At 44.7% G+C, this 20,806-nt stretch overlaps 1 protein-coding gene across 1 annotated transcript in view; it reads left to right on the plus strand.

The window, feature by feature from the left end:
- The window catches only part of MCMDC2 (minichromosome maintenance domain containing 2), a 2,206,017-nt gene that overhangs the window by 1,014,114 nt on the left and 1,171,097 nt on the right, over nucleotides 1-20,806 (plus strand). Inside the window, exon 7 of the mRNA XM_069621139.1 lies at nucleotides 1,426-1,554. Coding sequence (XP_069477240.1) covers nucleotides 1,426-1,554 — 129 coding nt within the window. The remainder of the gene's footprint in view (nucleotides 1-1,425; nucleotides 1,555-20,806) is intronic.

Raw genomic sequence — 20,806 nt, forward strand, 5'->3', positions numbered from 1 at the left:
TAGTCAAGGCTGCGAAACTTGACACTTGAAGGGCACACATTTGTTAGTGGGGTGATTGGATTGTAGACTTTGGTTAGTCCACTATGAGATACTATGAGGCTCCTACCGCCCCCCCAATAGTAGAATCCTTCTTTTCCTTGCCCCATTCATTTAATGTATCAATTGAAACCCCTTTTAAACTATTTAAGTGTTTCATATTAAAACAACAATTTCTGGGACTCCTGGGGAACCCCACGGCGATATGTAAAACATGTAGTTGTAGCTGTTTTTAACCCCAACCGAATGTCAATAATGTTCAAACCTCTCTGTAAATACAGTTGTGCTGATTCTGCCCTTCATGTCCCAGAATACATAGAATACAACTTACCTTAACAATGTTTGCACATTGGAACCTAGAGTTAACTCCTCCAACGGATACATCCTGGGATTCATCGAGAGGGGCTATACTGTATCATCACAGAAATAGCTCAGATGTGTGCGCAATGGCCCACTTATGCTTAAACTAATCAGGATTACTGCGGGGATATTTATGATGGGATTGCCACTTCTGAATGAAGTGTCTTCAAGTCCTGCGAAGTGTTTCAGTTTGTCTATGAAACCTTAGCCACCAAGCCAGTCCGTTGTTTGAACATTTGTGTTCGTTATATGAAAGAAAACAATCTGACTGCATGATCTTTTGGTACCTGTTTTTATAGCCAGGGCCCATTTAATTGAACAATGTGGTACCTTAGTTCCACCTTAGTAATTGAACAGCATTTTTTGTATTTAATGCTAGTATTAATTCCTTTTTTAAATTGATACATGTAAATAACTTTCAGGCATAATATCCCGCTTTATCGGGGCAACTCCTATCAGAAACTCCACTAATGGTTGAAGCTTTTTTCTTTTCAAGCGTCTCTGGAAGGCAAGGATTGCTCATATCATATTTTATCATCTGATTGTAGATATCAGACACAGTACTTCATTTCACAAATAATAAGTAAATAAGTAACAATAATGCCAATGAATGAGGTCACTCTCGGATTTCTTTTTTTAACTTAGCATAGGGTGAAGTCATACGGTTCAACTTACATGCCTTTGGAGGGTGCCACCCGCAATGGACTTAATTCATACACACGCCAAGTCCATATCTGCCCATATATGCCCATATACTTCAATGGGCCCTTACTTGCTAAAAGGAAAATTATCTGATTTCACCCGCCATAGAGACTCAAAGGGTTCAGGAGAATAGTGAAGTCCTGGATCTTGCGTTAAGGCCCTTCAAGTTTGCTTCCACCTTCCCATGCAAGAACCATCAATAACTATCTAGAAGTGTGTTGACTGTTAATATCCCCTAACCTACGTTAGTACCTTCTAATTGCCAAGTCAGTTTGAACCATGTGTATCATATTACATCTGTCCTTCATTATGGTATGCTTTTTTCAGATGAATTGTCAAATACAATGAAAATAGGAGGCAGGTACAAAATAATAGGAATTCCAGCTTGTCTACAGAACTGCTCGCAAACTGCATTCAGTATAGAAGCTAACAGTGTACAGCATTGCACTCAAGAAGGTAAGACAGAAGTGTAAAACACTGACCAATCTACAGTAAATTCGGCTTAATCCAATTATTTCTATCTCTTTTATTAAAATTATTATTTTCACATCATGATGCAGTTGACTAGGCAGTGTTCTTGGTGGTCATTATAAGTGCTCTTATTTCAGTAAATCCTAGTAACTATGCTAAACGTCAATGTGCACCATGAGATAGCTCATGAAATATATCACCTGGTTAGCTTTTGTGTTACATTTCTGTCCTAAACATGATCCTACTGGAAATGTATGTGTGCATTTGTGTGACAAAAATGATTCGTCTTGGGGCCAAATGCTTTATCCCAATACCTTATTCACACCTTGTGCACCCTCCCCCCCATCATGAGTCAAGTGTTCTCCCACGACTTACAACCTCTAATGTGCCATCTTCTCCAGTAGGTGTGTGTGTCTATACATATGTATATGTGTTTATATATATATATGTATATATATATATTCACTAACAAAAAACGTTGTGAAAGGGACGATATGGTTAAGTTGCACTAGCAAAAAGCTATGAAATTCAATGGAAAAACATTGTTACAGGGACGTTATGGTTACAGGTAAAACAGAAACCCCCCCATAATTCGCCAGTTATGGTAAGCTAAGCAACCATAACTCGTGCCACCAGTGTTGTTAGGGAGAATTCTCTGTTTAGGCTGAATTTCCTAACCTATTGAGTCCCCCAGCAGCTTTGCTGGATTTTCTGGGTTTATTTTTTCTCTCCTGCCAAGAGTGAGACTCTTTTACCCTCACTCTTGGACATGTTTGAAGTGTGTTTCTTTGGTTTGCCTTGTGTTGAATGGGCTATGGGGTCTTGTACTCCATAGGGCCTCATGTGTTTTTGTGAAATGGGTTACACAGCACCCTCAGTGCCGTAACCCAGGGGTGTCCTAGGGACCCCCCAACATAGACTCCATACCCTGGGACTGACTACTGTCTCCCAGGGTCTGTAAAGTCACCATTGACTTTACTAGTCTCAAATCCTGAACAGAACCAGTACAAACCATCATATTGTTGACGTACTGGCCGGGGCAATTCCATTGCCCCGGGGTCTCTTAGTCGAGGGGGCACGTCTCTGTCCCCCCTCATCGAGTTTTGGCTGGTGGCAGTGGAAACTACTTTTTATATTCGACCGCGAATATTTTCCTATGGGATCTCCCATTGTTTTAGGCTAATACCTTTATTTATTTATTTACGGTAGCCTTGAACATACCGCCGGGTTATTTCTTTATTATTATAACTCCGGTTGGTATTTTTTGCCAAAACTTGATTCTAAAATGGCGTTGGTGTTCACCTCTGTAACTCTGACCCAAAGTGGAGCCCTTTGTTCCACTTTTGGCGGGCTTCTCCATAGAAGCCCTCCAAAGTGGTGCCACTCTGTCTGGGGTACTTAGGAGGGGTGGAGGGGGATTTAGGCACCCTGGACTGAGTTACCTTGGTAACTCAAGTCGCACTCCGTCCTGATTGGCCCAAGTGGTGAGCCGGCCGGCTCACCACTTAGCATGTTTGAGTGACAGCTAGGCTGGGTGAATGGGGGTTTGCTGCATAAAAGCAGGGCTTTGGGGACTGGAACTTCAGAAGTCCCCACAGGACCTAAGAAGCCAAAGAGGGAGAAGCCGAGCCGACCTGCCAAGACGACACCACCGGTGAAGCCCTGCAGAACCGTCTCACCACTTTTTCCGACGACAGAGGAGATCTCCCGCCGGAGAGTCTTCTTCCCTTAACTGGTGGGGACAACCAGTTGCTGCCTTCTTTTCGCCGTCCCGAAGCATCTCGTGGCCGCCTTGCCTGTGCCAAGCACCCCGGCAACCGGGATACCACTTTTTACCTCAACCGCGAAAGAGGGGTAAAAATCCTTTGTGACCGGAGAACTCCACGGCTGGCCTCATCCCTGGTAGTGCAACGACCTGCAGCCTTCCTCCCCGTCGAGATCACCTCTTCCTCGGGACGACGCCGCGACTTACACCCACTACCAGGAACGACTACCACCGCTGGAGGAATCTTCCCACGTTTAAAGGTACTGTGATCCGCCCGGCCTCCCTTGCCACCGATTGTACGGGGTAGATTTAGCCCTCGGCTCTCGGACCTGGGTAGGCCTGGGTCACCCTAACTAAACTTTTCAGAACCGTAGTAAAACCTTTTTCTCTCACCTGCAAAGACTGAGGACATTGTGTGATCTTGGGCACATTTTTCGCCTGGCTCCCTCTAAAGCGGGCCCCGAACTAATTCTCCTGGTTCCACCATTGACTGCCTTTGCTAACCTTATGTGAAAAGTGTTTTACCTTATTGCTCTCTTTATTAATGCCTTTTCCCTCCCTTTTGGGAATACTTGTTGGAGTGTCATCTAACGTTAAGCGCTCACCTCTGTTTGGAAATAAGTGGTGTTAACTTAGAATTGCCCAACAAATGATTAGGGATGTACATATGAGTAATAGTAACTGCGTTTGACTTTCTTATCTTTTCTAGTGTGCTAGTGTAATTTATGAGTGTACCTTTAATAAATAAGTTTATACTTTTACACCTAGCTCTGGTTAGTATTTGCTTGTGCTACTGTGCCTCTGTACCTATTCTGTATCCTCTGTATACTGCCTAACTCTTCTTGAGGGAAGTCTGGCTGCTCAGCCACAGCTACCACAGTGAATCTGTGCGGTGCAGACTGCTACCAAGTGGGTTTACTGCCAGCACCTGTAGTCTTAAATCTTTTGCAGTGGTCCCAGAGGGAACTGCACAGGTTTCTGCCTAACACTGGTGTACAGCGGTGGGATCTGTATTGAGTATACACTTTAGAGTACTTTTGAGATACCTTAGTGCAACTAACCACAAAGCTTAAGCACAAGAAAGAAAAAGTCATTTTTTAACCTGTCTACTATGGAAAGTTATAGTCAAGAGTCCCTTGCTACAAAAACTGCTGATTGTCTAAGACTTCTCTGTAAGCATAAGAATCTCATGACTAAAGGAAAGAAAATAGAGCTAATAGAAAGGTTGTTAGAAAACCAAAGTCTGGAGGATGGTCCAGAGGGACCTATCACTCTAGCAAATGTAGAAAGCAGCAATGATCTTGATATGGCACAAAGTATTGATGATCTTGGGTCAGAACCAGAAGAGGAGGATGAAACTGTTGTAGATAGTCCCTCTAGGCCTCTGTCTGCTCTACCAGCTGTACCTACTGGACCTTTGCCAGGTCCCACATTTAGCCCTCAATACTTTGAACTAGAGAGAATGAAACTTGAATTGGAGTACAAGAAACGTAATGCTCAAACTGACAAAGAACTAAGGCTAAGGGAAATGGAGCTCAAGTATGAGCTAGAAATGAAGAAATTGTCTGTTGAGAATGCTTCTCTCTCTGGCTCCTCTAGAAGTTCCAGTCCTAAAAGACCCCGGATGCCTAAGGAATTGATTGGTATGTATGAGCCTAAGTTGGATGTGTTGGATTGGTTGTCTATGTTTGAGTATAATCATGGGCTACAGAACATCACAGGCAATGAGTTACTCACCTGGTTGTTCTCTAGGCTTCCCCCTGTTGCAACTGATGTGGTAATGGAGTTGGGGGAGGAGGATAGGAAAGAGTATGAATGTGTGAAACTAGCTTTGATAGCTAGGTTTGGGAAAACCCCTTCCCAGTATCTTAAGAGGTTTAGGAGCCTCGAAAAGCATGATGGTACCCCTTGGGCTACCTGGGTGTGTGAAGGGCTGAAAAACTTAGAGGGATGGATTAAGGGTTACAAGGTGAACACTTATGAAGGAATGAGAAATCTTGTAATGATGGAGTCAATTTATGATGCCTGCTCTCCTGAGCTCAGACAGCACTTGGCTGATTCACAGGAATTAGATCCTAGGAAGCTAGCTAAGGCTGCTGACTTGTGGGTTGCCAACAGGGCTACTCACAAGGATTCTGGGGTAACTCAGAAGAAGGATGAGGGAAGACAGCCTAAGAAAGACTCCAAAGAGAATTCTAATAATCCTAATTCCAAAGAGGGCCCCAAACAAAACCATAAGGGTAAGCCACCTGGGAAACCACAGCAGAGTAGTATACCTTCTGGTGCTAAACCAGAAGGAGGTCAGAACAAGCCTCCATTCCAAAGGACCTTTGGGGCCTGTTATGTTTGTAAGGCTACTGACCATGTGAAAGGAGATCCCAGATGTAAGGGTAAACCTTCCGGGGTCCAACTTGTCTCCTTAGCCTTCGCTCCAGAGGAGGAAGTCACTATGGCAAGTGGAAACTTTCTACTACTGGCTGATGAACCCACTGGAGTCTCAGCCAGTGTTTCTTTAGTCTCTCTGGGGTTGTGGGAACAACAACATTTAGATGTGTATAATTCTATCCCAGATAATACCAAAGAGTATTATAAGGACAGTGTCCACGTGAATGGTCAGGAGACCCCTGCCATCAGGGACACTGGGGCCAGCATAACTGTGGTGGATGAATCATTTTTCAAGGCAGAGGATGTTGCTAAGGCACCCAAATGCCTCACCAAGGTAGCTGGAGGGCCTGTGCAGATGTGTCCCCAGTTACCAGTTCTCATCCAGTGTAATGATATGGCTGTGAAGATACCTGTCAGTATACAATGTGAAGTGCCAGGAAGAGTTTTGCTAGGAAATGACCTGAAAGCTCTGGGAGTTGTGTCACATACCCCCAGACCTCCTAGTAAAAGGTTACGGGAGCTCACCAAACCTGCAAGAGAGAAAACCCTGCGAGGTTTATCTCAGGAGATGATGACAGAAATCACTCCTCTCCCACTGGAACAACTTACTGCAGTAACTACCAGACCAGGAGCGAAGGGGCCACCCAAGACTCCTAGGAAAAAGCCTACAGCAAGCACTCCAGTGCTTCCAACAAGGACTTCCCCGAGGTTGTCCAAAGTTACACCTGTAACTCCACCTCCAGCTGAGGCTGAGAGGGAGGTACAACCCTGTGTGGTTGAACTAGACTCTGAAGAAGAGCTAGTAGGAGGCCCAGAACTTATTGGAGACCTGGACCCGGCTGACCATCCTGAACTGCAGTCTTTACTGGCAGAAGGTGGACCCAGCAGGACAGCTTTTCGTAAGGGACAAAGAGAATGTCCAACTCTGGAGGGCCTTCGCCAACAGGCAGCTTCTCAGGCTGATGGGCAAGAGCCTGGGAAGTATAGGTTACACTGGGAAGATGGCCTCTTCTACAGTGAACCAACTGAATCTGAACCTGGAGCCTACCAACGCCTGGTAGTGCCCCAAGAGAACAGACAACAGTTCTTGCAACTAGCCCACGAGATTCCTTTGGCTGGTCACTTGAGTTTCAAGAAGACCAAGGAAAGGCTCTCTCTCTACTTTTATTGGCCAAAAATGGGGGCTGAAGTAGATAGGTATTGCAGGAGCTGCCATACCTGCCAGACTTCTGGTAAGGTTGGTTCCAAGAATGTGGCACCTTTAGTGCCTCTCCCAGTTGTGGGAGTCCCATTTGAGAGGGTAGGGATTGACATTGTTGGTCCCCTTGATCCCCCAACCTCCTCAGGCAACAGGTTTATCCTTGTTGTAGTAGACCATGCTACTAGGTACCCTGAGGCAATTCCTATGAGGACTGTTACAGCTCAGGCTGTGGCTAAGGCCCTCCTTGGTATCTTTACCAGGGTTGGGTTTCCAAAGGAGGTGATCTCTGACAGGGGGACCAATTTTATGTCCAACTACATGAAAGCCATGTGGAAAACCTGCGGAGTTACCTACAAGTTCTCAACCGCCTACCACCCTCAGACCAACGGGTTGGTAGAAAGATTTAACAGAACCATGAAGAGCCTGATAGGTGCCTTAGAAGAACCCCTTAAGAAGAAGTGGGACCTTCTACTGCCATGCCTTCTATTTGCTTATAGGGAAGTCCCTCAGGAGGGAGTGGGTTATTCTCCCTTTGAACTTCTCTATGGCCATCCCGTCAGAGGCCCCTTGGCCCTGATTAAGGAGGGGTTGGAGAGTGCTCCTTCCCCCAAGCCAGTCAGAGTGACTGACTATGTGATAGGTCTCCGAAGGAGAATGTCACACATGATGGCAGAAGCAAGTGACAACTTGAAAGCTGGCCAAGCTCTGATCAAACATTGGCATGATCAGAAGGCTAACATGGTTGAGTTTACTCAAGACCAGCTAGTTCTAGTTATGCTTCCAACAAGGCAGAGGGCCTTGCAAGACAAATGGATGGGACCCTTCAAGGTTGTGGGAAAACTTGGAGAGGTCAACTATCTGGTGGATCTGGGCAAACCCAGGGAAGCTCCCAGAGTCTTTCACACCAACCGCCTCAAAGCCTATGTCTCTAGACCAGAAGTAGGAGCATTGCTCCTAGCGTCATCAGAAGAGGAGGAAGAGAGTGAAGCTCTACCTGACCGCCTGAAAGGCTTACCTTTGGACGAAAAGGTTGAAGGAGTTAATCTCTCTTCAGATCTGACCCATGAGCAACAGGAAGAGTGCAAAGGTATGTTAAACCAGTTTGCCTTCCTGTTCTCACTTTCACCAGGCTTGACCCCTTGGGGACAGCATGAGATACTCACTGGTGACTGCCTGCCAGTCCAAAGCAGGGGATATAGAATGTCAGAACATGTCAGAACCCACATCAAAGGGGAGGTCAAGAAGATGCTTGATCTCGGGGTAATAGAGCCCTCTACTAGTCCATGGTCTAGCCCAGTAGTGTTAGTACCAAAGGCAGGATCCAAAGAGTTGAGATACTGTGTGGACTATAGAGCTCTTAATGCAGTCACCAAGACTGATGCCCACCCTTTGCCAAGGACAGATGAGTTGGTGGATAAACTTGGTGCAGCCAAGTACCTCAGCACACTGGACCTTACGTCAGGCTACTGGCAAATAGCCCTGACAGACCATGCCAAGGAGAAAACTGCATTTTCTACCCCAGTTGGCCTATACCAATTCAAGGTTATGCCTTTTGGACTGAAAAATGCACCTGCAACATTCCAAAGGATGGTGAACCAAGTTCTGGCGGGGATAGAGGACTTCTGCATGGCATACTTGGATGACATTGCAGTCTTCAGCCACTCCTGGGCAGAACATGTGACCCACTTAGGACATGTTTTGCAGGCTCTTGAGCAGGCCAATCTGACCATAAAGGCAAGCAAGTGCCAAATTGGTCAGAGTAAAGTGGTCTACCTTGGGCATGAGGTAGGAGGTGGAGAAATAAGGCCTTTGCTCAGCAAGATTGAAGCTGTGCAAAATTGGACAACACCTACTACTCAGACCCAGGTGAGAGCCTTCTTAGGCCTCACTGGGTACTACAGGAATTTCATTGAGAACTATGGGACCACAGCTTCTCCTCTGAATGTGATCTCCTCTCCAAAATTCCCTAAGAAGGTCAAATGGACGGAGGAATGCAATCAGGCCTTTGAAAACCTGAAGAAAGCTCTCTGCCAAGCCCCAGTACTCAGAGCTCCTGACTACCACCAACCTTTCATTGTACAAACTGATGCTTCCAATGTAGGTATAGGTGCAGTTCTTAGCCAACTGGATGAGAAGGGTAGGGAACACCCCATTTGCTTCATCAGTAGAAAACTGAAGGAACCTGAAACAAGGTGGGCAACAATCAAAAGAGAATGCTTTGCTATTGTGTGGGCACTGAAGAAGTTTAGGCCATACTTGTATGGTTCTACTTTTGTCATTCAGACTGACCACCAACCCTTGAGATGGTTAATGCAAATGAAAGGGGAAAATCCAAAACTATTGAGATGGTCAATCTGCCTCCAAGGGTTTGATTTCACCATTGAGCACAGGTCAGGGTGTCACCATCAAAATGCGGATGGACTCTCTAGGATGTATGTCATCGACTAGAGGTATGAGGTTCATCCAGGAGTGGATTAAATCCTCCTGTCCCTTAGTCTGGGGGGGCGAGTGTTAGGGAGAATTCTCTGTTTAGGCTGAATTTCCTAACCTATTGAGTCCCCCAGCAGCTTTGCTGGATTTTCTGGGTTTATTTTTTCTCTCCTGCCAAGAGTGAGACTCTTTTACCCTCACTCTTGGACATGTTTGAAGTGTGTTTCTTTGGTTTGCCTTGTGTTGAATGGGCTATGGGGTCTTGTACTCCATAGGGCCTCATGTGTTTTTGTGAAATGGGTTACACAGCACCCTCAGTGCCGTAACCCAGGGGTGTCCTAGGGACCCCCCAACATAGACTCCATACCCTGGGACTGACTACTGTCTCCCAGGGTCTGTAAAGTCACCATTGACTTTACTAGTCTCAAATCCTGAACAGAACCAGTACAAACCATCATATTGTGGACGTACTGGCCGGGGCAATTCCATTGCCCCGTGGTCTGTTAGTCGAGGGGGCACGTCTCCGTCCCCCCTCATCGAGTTTTGGCTGGTGGCAGTGGAAACTACTTTTTATATTCGACCGCGAATATTTTCCTATGGGATCTCCCATTGTTTTAGGCTAATACCTTTATTTATTTATTTACGGTAGCCTTGAACATACCGCCGGGTTATTTCTTTATTATTATAACTCCGGTTGGTATTTTTTGCCAAAACTTGATTCTAAAATGGCGTTGGTGTTCACCTCTGTAACTCTGACCCAAAGTGGAGCCCTTTGTTCCACTTTTGGTGGGCTTCTCCATAGAAGCCCTCCAAAGTGGTGCCACTCTGTCTGGGGTACTTAGGAGGGGTGGAGGGGGATTTAGGCACCCTGGACTGAGTTACCTTGGTAACTCAAGTCGCACTCCGTCCTGATTGGCCCAAGTGGTGAGCCGGCCGGCTCACCACTTAGCATGTTTGAGTGACAGCTAGGCTGGGTGAATGGGGGTTTGCTGCATAAAAGCAGGGCTTTGGGGACTGGAACTTCAGAAGTCGCCACAGGACCTAAGAAGCCGAAGAGGGAGAAGCCGAGCCGACCTGCCAAGACGACACCACCGGTGAAGCCCTGCAGAACCGTCTCACCACTTTTTCCGACGACAGAGGAGATCTCCCGCCGGAGAGTCTTCTTCCCTTAACTGGTGGGGACAACCAGTTGCTGCCTTCTTTTCGCCGTCCCGAAGCATCTCGTGGCCGCCTTGCCTGTGCCAAGCACCCCGGCAACCGGGATACCACTTTTTACCTCAACCGCGAAAGAGGGGTAAAAATCCTTTGTGACCGGAGAACTCCACGGCTGGCCTCATCCCTGGTAGTGCAACGACCTGCAGCCTTCCTCCCCGTCGAGATCACCTCTTCCTCGGGACGACGCCGCGACTTACACCCACTACCAGGAACGACTACCACCGCTGGAGGAATCTTCCCACGTTTAAAGGTACTGTGATCCGCCCGGCCTCCCTTGCCACCGATTGTACGGGGTAGATTTAGCCCTCGGCTCTCGAACCTGGGTAGGCCTGGGTCACCCTAACTAAACTTTTCAGAACCGTAGTAAAACCTTTTTCTCTCACCTGCAAAGACTGAGGACATTGTGTGATCTTGGGCACATTTTTCGCCTGGCTCCCTCTAAAGCGGGCCCCGAACTAATTCTCCTGGTTCCACCATTGACTGCCTTTGCTAACCTTATGTGAAAAGTGTTTTACCTTATTGCTCTCTTTATTTCTGCCTTTTCCCTCCCTTTTGGTAATACTTGTTGGAGTGTCATCTAACGCTAAGCGCTCACCTCTGTTTGGAAATAAGTGGTGTTAACTTAGAATTGCCCAACAAATGATTAGGGATGTACATATGAGTAATAGTAACTGCGTTTGACTTTCTTATCTTTTCTAGTGTGCTAGTGTAATTTATGAGTGTACCTTTAATAAATAAGTTTATACTTTTACACCTAGCTCTGGTTAGTGTTTGCTTGTGCTACTGTGCCTCTGTACCTATTCTGTATCCTCTGTATACTGCCTAACTCTTCTTGAGGGAAGTCTGGCTGCTCAGCCACAGCTACCACAGTGAATCTGTGCGGTGCAGACTGCTACCAAGTGGGTTTACTGCCAACACCTGTAGTCTTAAATCTTTTGCAGTGGTCCCAGAGGGAACTGCACAGGTTTCTGCCTAACAAGTGTGCACTGTAAGGACTAACACCCATGATATCAAAGATGCCATCACAAATCTCATTGATGACATCACTGATGACATCACGTGTGCATTTAGTTTTCATGGAAAGCCTCCACAAGGGATTGTCATTGTAACATTGTAATGGTGGCAGAAAACTAGCAAAGATCATTCGAAGAACTATCCTGAGATAAGTAGTTCATTGAGCAGTGTATTGCTATGCACACCTTTGTATTACAGACTTCTTTGCAGTACATGAACCAACTCACGTGGAAACGTAGGCATTGTCATGCCCCATAGAAGTGTAATCTTCAAAATCTTCCCTTGTTACATAGTGAAATCATGAATGCTTTTGTTTTAGAGTTTCGGGTACTGTGAAACATGTAAGAAGTAGCTACTATTGCCCTAATAACTACATAATTGCACTACTGTACAGAAAACATAAAGACACCACAATGCATACAAATATGAGCATATACAAGGAAATTACAGTAAGCAAAAAAGATGCAGTATTACCAGAAACTGTTCATAACATAACTGATTGTCTTCATGCACAGAAATGATTGCTGTGATGTACGCTTTCTTTTTCCTCTATATGTATATGTATCATATGATGTGAGTGAACCCTAAGGAAAGTAGTGCAAGAACATATGAGAAGGGTGCCGTACACAAAGGTAGAATCTTTTGCTTTTGAATTGTTAGTTCCTGACTGTTAGTGAAGAAAAGCACCTGGCCGACTTATGTCAGTGAACAAAAAAGAGGGAGCCACACATGTGATGTCATCAGTGATGTCATGAATGAGATTTGTGATGGATGGCATCTTTGATGTCATCGGTGTTAGTCCTTGCAGTGCACACTGGTGGCGAGAGTTATGGTTGCTTAGCTTACCATAACTGGAGAATTTCTGGGTTTTTTCAGTTTTACTTGTAACCACAACGTCCCTGTAACAACGTTTTTCCATTGAATTTCATCGGTTTTTGCTAGTGCAACTTAACCATAACGTCCCTTTAACAACGTTTTTTGTTAGTGAATTTCATAGGTTTTTAGTAGGGCACTGTAACCAGAATGTTGCTTTAGCATAGTGTTTTCAGTGAAGGCGATAGTTTTTTAGAAGCGTAACTTAACCATAACGTTCCTTTAACAATGTGTTTTCAGAGAGTACGGACTGGAAATTACCAAGACCAAAACGTCACTACAATGTAGTAAGCACACTGAAGTTTGTCTACTAATTGCATAGGTGCTGCAGTAAACAATAGTAGAGAAGCATAATGCTTCATTTATTACGGAGCAATGGCAAGCACCTTAGAGTGGCTGGAAGAAAATTCCCCTGATGATGCAATGACTTACACTACTAAACCCATTGGTACGCACAGTACTGTGAAGTGTACGTTAGGTAATATATATTGCTATATGTACACCAAACACATTTTCTTTTCTGTGAGAGAACATATTGGAAAGTAAAGCAAGGCAGCACAAGCGGCAATCCTTCCACAACAGCATACGGCCATAGCAAAGGAATGAAACTCTGTGCATAGCAAAAAAGACAGGCTGGAAGCCAAAGTGGAAAAATTGGTGAACAATTGTGCCGCCTGAAAGGTTGCGTACAAGGGTGTATTTGACAAAATGAAACAGCACTAGCAGACCTGCACGTGAACCCCTTCCCCATGGCAAAGGGCACCATCCCCTCAAAATTCGTGGGATGGGAGACGTTAAGGTGATACCTCAATGTCTTCCTCCCCTCACAACCAACTTGAGGAAATCCCCAATTCCCCACAATAAGTATACACTTATGCTACCCCTTCCCTTTCCTAATGGTTTGTATGAATGTGTACAAGTAAATGTTAATAAGTGAAAAGTTGTTGAGTGTATGTGATATTGTTTTTTTGTTGAAATGCCGTTCTCACTCAGCGGCACACAGTCCTCGTTGGAATTACCGCAATTAAGGAAAAGTTAGGTGTCCTACTGACACCGCAGTTGCCCGCCCTATCCACAATGACAATCGAGGCATCCATACGACACCAGCACGCTCGGTATGTCCGCATGTTGTCCTCCACCTATGATTACGTGTGGGAGGGGGCATTTGGTTATTGTGCAAGTACACGCATGTGTACCTGCTCCTATGTGTCCTGGTAACACTGCCACTGTGCAGCATATGCAAACAAACGTTAATTAGGTCCCGGCACCCACCCACGGCCTACAGGTACCTATACAGATAAACATCCCACCTGCTATACCCTATAAACAGCCAGCGTCTCCCAAAATGCTTAGCACAAATATGGCGCCTTATTATTCAGTACAGAAGTGGCAACGGTATGCACATGCGCACAATGTATTCCACCCAAAACGCGTCTTGCGGACAGCAGTTCGAAATGAGAGTAGTGGCGACGTCACCATGCAACCGCACCCACGCTGCACGTGTGCCATTATTTCGGTGACATGATCCAGACCCATGGACAGCGGTAAAGGACAGTGTTGAGGAACGTAGGAAGTGTTTTTCGGAAAGTACTCGCTTACAAACACACCACAATGGGCCTTTGTACATGTATGTAGGTTTTCGAACAAAGTAGCCCTGTTTTCTGGGTACAAGTTCTCCACAGCAGCCCTACAAAAGGCCACACCTCAGAGCGCTCCGCAATCTGTTTGCAGCTTTTCAGTACACAGTAGGGTCAGGGACACGTCGGAAGTAGCAGTTTCTGTGATTCTCAGAGACTTCCTACAGTGTTGGTTTGACATGCATTACGACGTCCTGAGGTCCTCTCCTCTAGTACTCTCGCATTCCGCCACGGTACCGTGTACTGTGTAAGAACACACAGAAATACTCGTCGCCAGTTGCATTTCTTCCCGAGGCGGCTAGAACTGTTGCGCGAGCTGACGGCAACACATAGCAACACGTTGCCCTTGTACTGGATATCAAAAGGTTCTTCCCTGAAGCGTGAAAAAGTGAGAGGTGAAAAGATTGGCGAAATCGTGAAAGCAAGGAGCGGACCTAGGCTTAGATTAAATTGCGGTAAGCTGGCTGAAGCTGGGAGCAAACTGCAAACACTCAACGGCAAGCGAAAAGAAGTTTTTTTTTTATTTTCTGCTATTGGGTTTTATTCTTTCTGCTATTAACAGAATACCCTTTTGTTTGTTTGTTTGTTTGTTTGTTTATTTGGTAATGCGCACCAAACCCATAGGTAGCTGGGCGCAACAGGTCAAGACAACTTAAAGCTTAGTTACAGAACATGTCAAGTATATACACATACATCCAAGAAATATGTAATTACTGCCACTTCCAGTTACAGTAGAGTGGTGGAAGCACATGCTCACATATTTTGTAATACATGTTGCAGTCGATAGGTACAGTCAGTAGCAAGTACAACGAGCGTGGTAGAGCGTGGCAGGAATCAGGAGAGAGGTAACAGTCTAGGTAGGGGCTGTGCAGGTTGTGGGTCGGTTATCAGTCTAGGTACAGGCTGAGCAGGTTATGCGTCGTTTGTGCGTAGACATTTGAGTACATTGCGTCTAAATTTAGGGTAAGGTTGTTCCATTCTGAGATCAGGTGGGATTGCGTTCCAAGATTAGGCTGCTTTGACTGGGAAACTGGTTCCACCAGCTGTGGTTCGTTTAAATTTGGGGTTCTCTAGAGTGTAGGCGTTGGCGGATCTCATAGGGCGTGTGGCAATTCTCCTGTTTATCCTTTCAGCAAGGTATGGGGGTGCTAGGTTGTTCAGGCATTTGGATGTGAGCGAGACTGTTTTAAGCAGGATCCTGTCGTTTATTTTTAACCAGTGGACCTCTCTTCTAGATTTAGACATGTTCTCTCTGCTAGGGATATTCAGAGCTGCTCTTAAGGCATTATTCTGTAATCTTTGAATTTTATCTGTGACATATTTGTTGGCACCCGAGTACAGGGCATTACAGTAATCTAGTCTAGACATTATGAGAGCATTGGCCAGGGTAATGCAGCTAGTGACAGAGATGAAGATGAGCTTACAGGTATAGGCTGTTGTAGATGCAAGTGAGTTAACTTGTTTCTTGAAGGTGAGTGTGGAGTTAAGGTAGAATCCTAAGGTTTTAACAGCAGGCATCACCTTGATGAGATTGTTGTCAATATTGAAGGAGGCATAGCTAGGACTACATTTTTTAATGTTGGTTTCAGAGCCTAGGATCAGTATCTCGTTTTTATCGGCATTCAGGCAGAGGCTGTGGGATGCCATCCATGCCTGAATGAGGAGGTATATCTTATTTACTAAGGCCATGTCCTCAAGAAACTTGCCCGAAAGCGGTATGAGGATCTGGGTGTCATCAGCATAATTTGTGTAGGTGACACCCAGTCTTTCCAACTTATCCAACAAGGGCTTAGTAAAAATGTTATACATAGTTGGTGAGACACAAGATCCCTGTGGAACTCCGCAAGATATTTGATTGGGGTCAGCGGGGGCTGACGGGGAAAAGACTCTCATTGTGCGGTTAGCTAGAAAGGATTGGACCCAGGCTATGGCCTCAGCTGAAAAATGAGCAGCCAACCTGAGGTGGTTACATAAGACTGCATGATCCACCAGGTCGAAGGCTGCCAATAGGTCCAGGAGAAGTAACATAGCTGTTTTCCCATTGTCCTTCAGCTCGTCAATTTGGGTCTTATGGTCTAGCAGGGCTGTTTCCGTGCCATGAACAGGGTGGAAGCCAGATTGCTGCGATCCTAGTAAGTGATTAGCTTCCAAGTATTCCTGAATTTGAAGGTGAGCTACTCTATCAATAATTTTAAGTAAAAAAGGGACAGTAGTATATAGGTCTGCAGTTGGTCGGGATGGTGGGGTCTAAGGTTTGTTTTTTAAGCAGGGGAGGACCCAAGATTCTTTGAGATTGTTGGGCACTGTATTGGTTTTGAAGGAGGCATTGATAAGCTTAGAGATGAATGGGGCCAGGTCTCTAGCTGCATCCTTTATAATTTGGGCTGGGCAGCTGTCGCCCTTACAATTCGAAGGTTTTAAGGAGAGTATGATTTTCTCCGTCTCGGGGATGGAGACCTTTTTGAACCTGAACGGTAGGGTCGTTCTGTTCCCAGTGTGTTGGGGAGGTTGCTGCTCAGATGGGAGCAGTGAGGCCTTCTTGTTAGCTATTTTGAGTTGGAGAGATGCAATTTTATTTGACAGAGCATTTTGGATGGCAGTGCACCATAGCTTGTCCTTTGGGACATTGTCTACCGGAGGGATCGGGGATTCCATTTCACGAAGGATAGTGAAAAGTTCTAGCCTTAGAGAGTCTCTCGTTGAATATGTTCTTTTTAGTAGTAATATTTCTTTTTTGTAGAATTAGGAGTAGTCAGTTAGCTTAATTTTATTATCGTCAGTAGGGAAGTGGCGCCAGATGGATTGGAGCTTTCTTTTTTGTAATCTTAGTTCTTTAAATTGAGGCGTGAACCAGGCATTAAGATGAGATTTCTGTCTGCCTTTGCGCAATTTGACAGGTGCAATAATGTCCAAGGCCTTAGTCATGGCATTGTTGACGACCTCCACTAGTATATTAGGGCCTGAGGTATTGCCGAGGTTGTTAATGGATCGAAGGAGGTAAGGGAGAAGTTTATCCGCTGTGATATCCTTATTTCTTCTAGTTGGGAGTGGGGGTGCCATATCAATAGTTTTAGGGCTGAGGAGATCTAACGTGGCAGAGAAAGTGATTAGGATGGTGGTCAGTCCAGGATTGCGGGGCAATATCAGAAATGGCAATATTACAATTCAGATCGGCCACCCAGTCAAGGGTTCTTCCTTTGATATGGGTGGGGGAGAGGCTTTTTGTGTGAGTCTGTGATCTTTTAGTAGATCTGCTATAGATTGGGCATGTTTATTGTCGATGTCATTGAAACCAAGAATAAAGTCCCCCAGCAGCAGGGTTTGTGAGTGGTCTTTTGTGTTATTGGCTATAAGGTTAGTTAAGTCCTCCTCAAAGGATCCCAGAGGACCCGGGGGTCTGTATACCAGGTAGATAGTTAACGTGCGGTTATTGGATAGAGGAAGTTTAGCTGCGAGTATCTCGCATGATGAGCAGGATGGTGAGGGTTATAGATTTGGGAAGTGAGGGCATAAAACAGTTCTTGTATACTTGCTGGGAAGCTGGCTCTCTGGGAACTGTAGTACTAGTGAACAAACTACCTAACCCCAGTTCTCATTACCTGTAATAATGACATGTAAAAATCAAACACGGAAGGAAAATGTACAGTATAAGCGCCCTAACCTACGTAGTGGCAACATGTATGCAGTTTTTAAAAACTCTTAATGTGACCAGCCTTCTCAAGCAGACATTACAGCCTTTTTTGGAGTCCAGGGCAATCTTTCGCTCAGACACTCATCGGAAACAAGAGAGTCGGATAAGGAAAAACGCTTGTCTGACACAATAGATAACAACAATTAATTGCTGAACTTAGTAAACAACTTGCGAAGAGCTTCATTGGGGGGAGAAAAAAGGCTGTTAAATATGAAAATTGCTGAGGTTAACGAGGGCATCGGTCTGTCTTATTCACATGATATGTCAGTTCTCTCTCCGAGGAGGTTACTGAGTCGATTATGGTGGGGGAAACAACTATGGTCGATGACCTTGTAATAAAGAGATATTTGATGGCATTGGAAAGTAAGATTGACGCACAAGCAGTACTAATGGCTTCCATAAAAGAAGAGCTAGCCAAAAGATCGCTTTTATGCTGTTAGGTATAACAACAGCACCGTTAAAAAAAGTGAATACATTTTTAAATGATAAGACCAAGCAGACTGGAAGCGAACAAGGCAAAGTGGACGCCAATAATGGGAAAAATAAAGCTAAACAAAACAAGCAACCCGCGATCCAAAGAAAATATGGGAGGATTGTGGGCAACCTGGTAAGGAAAAAACGGATTGGGACTTCGAGGAGGTCCAAATATCCCTTACCACTGAACTAAAGAGGGTTCTAAAAAACAAACAATCGCCTAGGAAAAAACACGTTATACCATCTTACAAAACATTGGAGACTCAAAAACAGCAAAGGTTGTTTGAGTGTAAAGGATTTGTACACCAGAAGAAGGAAGGCACAGGATTAACGCAGAATAAAGGGTTGATAGGGAAACACGACACAAGTAATAAGACATTGGCATAACGAGAGGCACCACCTATGGGCGATTTGAGGAAGGAAAAAACTCTGCTACAGGCTGAGAAGTCAGTAGAACTAGAGGGCGTGAGGACTGACTTGCCAAAACGTGCGGAAGACGCATATAGCATCCAGATTTCGATGGAGGAAGCCTTTAAAATGCCAATTATCCACCCTGGTGCCTTGAAAGACGGGGGGACATGGGTAATACTGGAGGAAATTTTACCTACCTCACAGAGCCTATTTTTAAATCGAACTGTACTATTGGCGCTATTTAAACAGCTAAAATACATGGTGTACATTCAATCTAGAGACATTCCGAAAATCGAGCTACAGAAATGGAATAGCGAGAAAAACTGGGCATTGATTGAGTTTGTGTCACCATTAGTGGTGGCACTATTGAAAACACACTCGGAATGCCTTCTGAGAGAAGGCTTTATATTAATAGCCTGCCAGAAAACTGCAGGCACAAAAGTTGTACACGATGGTCATGAAAAGAATACAAATACCACCTTAAACCTGCCAACAGAGAGAGAGGCACTGAGAGCATTACAAGAGCGGAACGTTTGGGCTATGCCCCAGGTCATCTCTTGCACTTTATAGATGCCCATGAATGCATGTAGTGGGGCCAACTGACAAGTGAAAGTTGCTGGAAAGTTATCATGGTCTTCTCGGAACACAAGAGGACATAAATCATTCTTAATACATCCTAAGGCCCAGTAATTGATGAAGGAGGTGAACATATTTATGTTCCAAGAAATTTAGTGCACAAAAAATGTCCATATTGATGGGTACCAAATTACAGATAAGAAGGCCACAAAATACAACAAGAGCAGGGCGAGTGGGGTTCTTGCTATTGGAGCTAGGTCTCATTTAAAAATGGAACCTTGGTTAAGCACCTGTGAATCCCCAAATGTGCTAATGGGCATATTGCAATCCTCCAGCACTCCCTCTGATGGTAAAATATTAATTATCAACATTTATGATCCTCCAGAGGGCTCAGAGACTAAACCTATACAAGTAGTAACTACTGAGGCTATCACACGCTCGATGGAAAACACCCCTAGAGGCGGCATCATACTAGCGGGAGATTTCAATAGACGACTGTTACATGTACCAAATACTTCTAATGTGGGGCAAAAATACAGTTGGCAATCATTATTTGAATTCTTTTATCTGGATCCTATGGGAATGCAAACCAGTGATGTAACTGCACCAATATACAGATGGTCAAATGGCATAGCCTCCTCCCTAATAGAGTACGTGGTAATAAATAGGGCAATGCGGGAAATATGCAGTTATATAAAGCGATCACAGAATATTCTGCTGGACGTTGACGCAAAATGAAGGCCAGGAAGAACTGCAAAATGGTGTAAATGTCATTCCAAATATATAAATAGACTGAGATAGTCACATAGAGACATAGAACTATTAAATGAAGCAATAAAAACAAATGAGAGAAAATCGAACTGCTTACTTACCACAGGGGATTGGAATTTGAAAGAGATAATAAAAGAGATTATTCCACCTTAAAAAACAAAAAAGGGAGATTTCAAAACATCCAGGATCAAGATCACAAACTATTTGACCCAATTGTTGAGGAAAGAAAGAGAAAATATCGTAACGAAAAGGCAGCAGTGAAACCTAACTTAGAATTAACATCACATTCCAAAAAGAGACTCATAAAAAACTTGGCCACGAAATATAGAAATTGGCAAAAAACACACAGAGCTTCTATTAGGACGGTGAACTGGATAAACCTGTTTACTTGGCTAACACAAGACAACAAGGTGAAATTCTGGCAAAACTACATCAGTTTAAGAAACTTGGCATCTAAGATTGACTTAAATCCTATATCCGAGGAAGGATGGGCAAAATATATTCAAAATCTTTATTGCCCAAAGATCCGGCTATCTGTAGAGTCAGACGGAGGAGAGAAAATAACTTCGAGTAGGATCGATTCAATCTCAAGAGTTAAACTGGAAGAAGAGTTCTCGGAAACTACGCTAGAAAGACTAATAATAAAATCAAAAGCCTCCTGAGCACCGGTGCCGGGCGGCATCCCAAATTTAGTTTATAAAGCTGATCCCAGCCTTTGGGCGAGTATTCTGGCACGGCAATTTGGGGAAATACTAAAGTCTGACCAAATACCTGAGAGCTGGAGAAAATCTATT

Source organism: Ambystoma mexicanum, chromosome 5q (genome assembly GCF_040938575.1).
Source record: "Ambystoma mexicanum isolate Mex_15411 chromosome 5q, UKY_AmexF1_1, whole genome shotgun sequence".
NCBI classification, from domain to species: Eukaryota; Metazoa; Chordata; class Amphibia; order Caudata; family Ambystomatidae; genus Ambystoma; species Ambystoma mexicanum.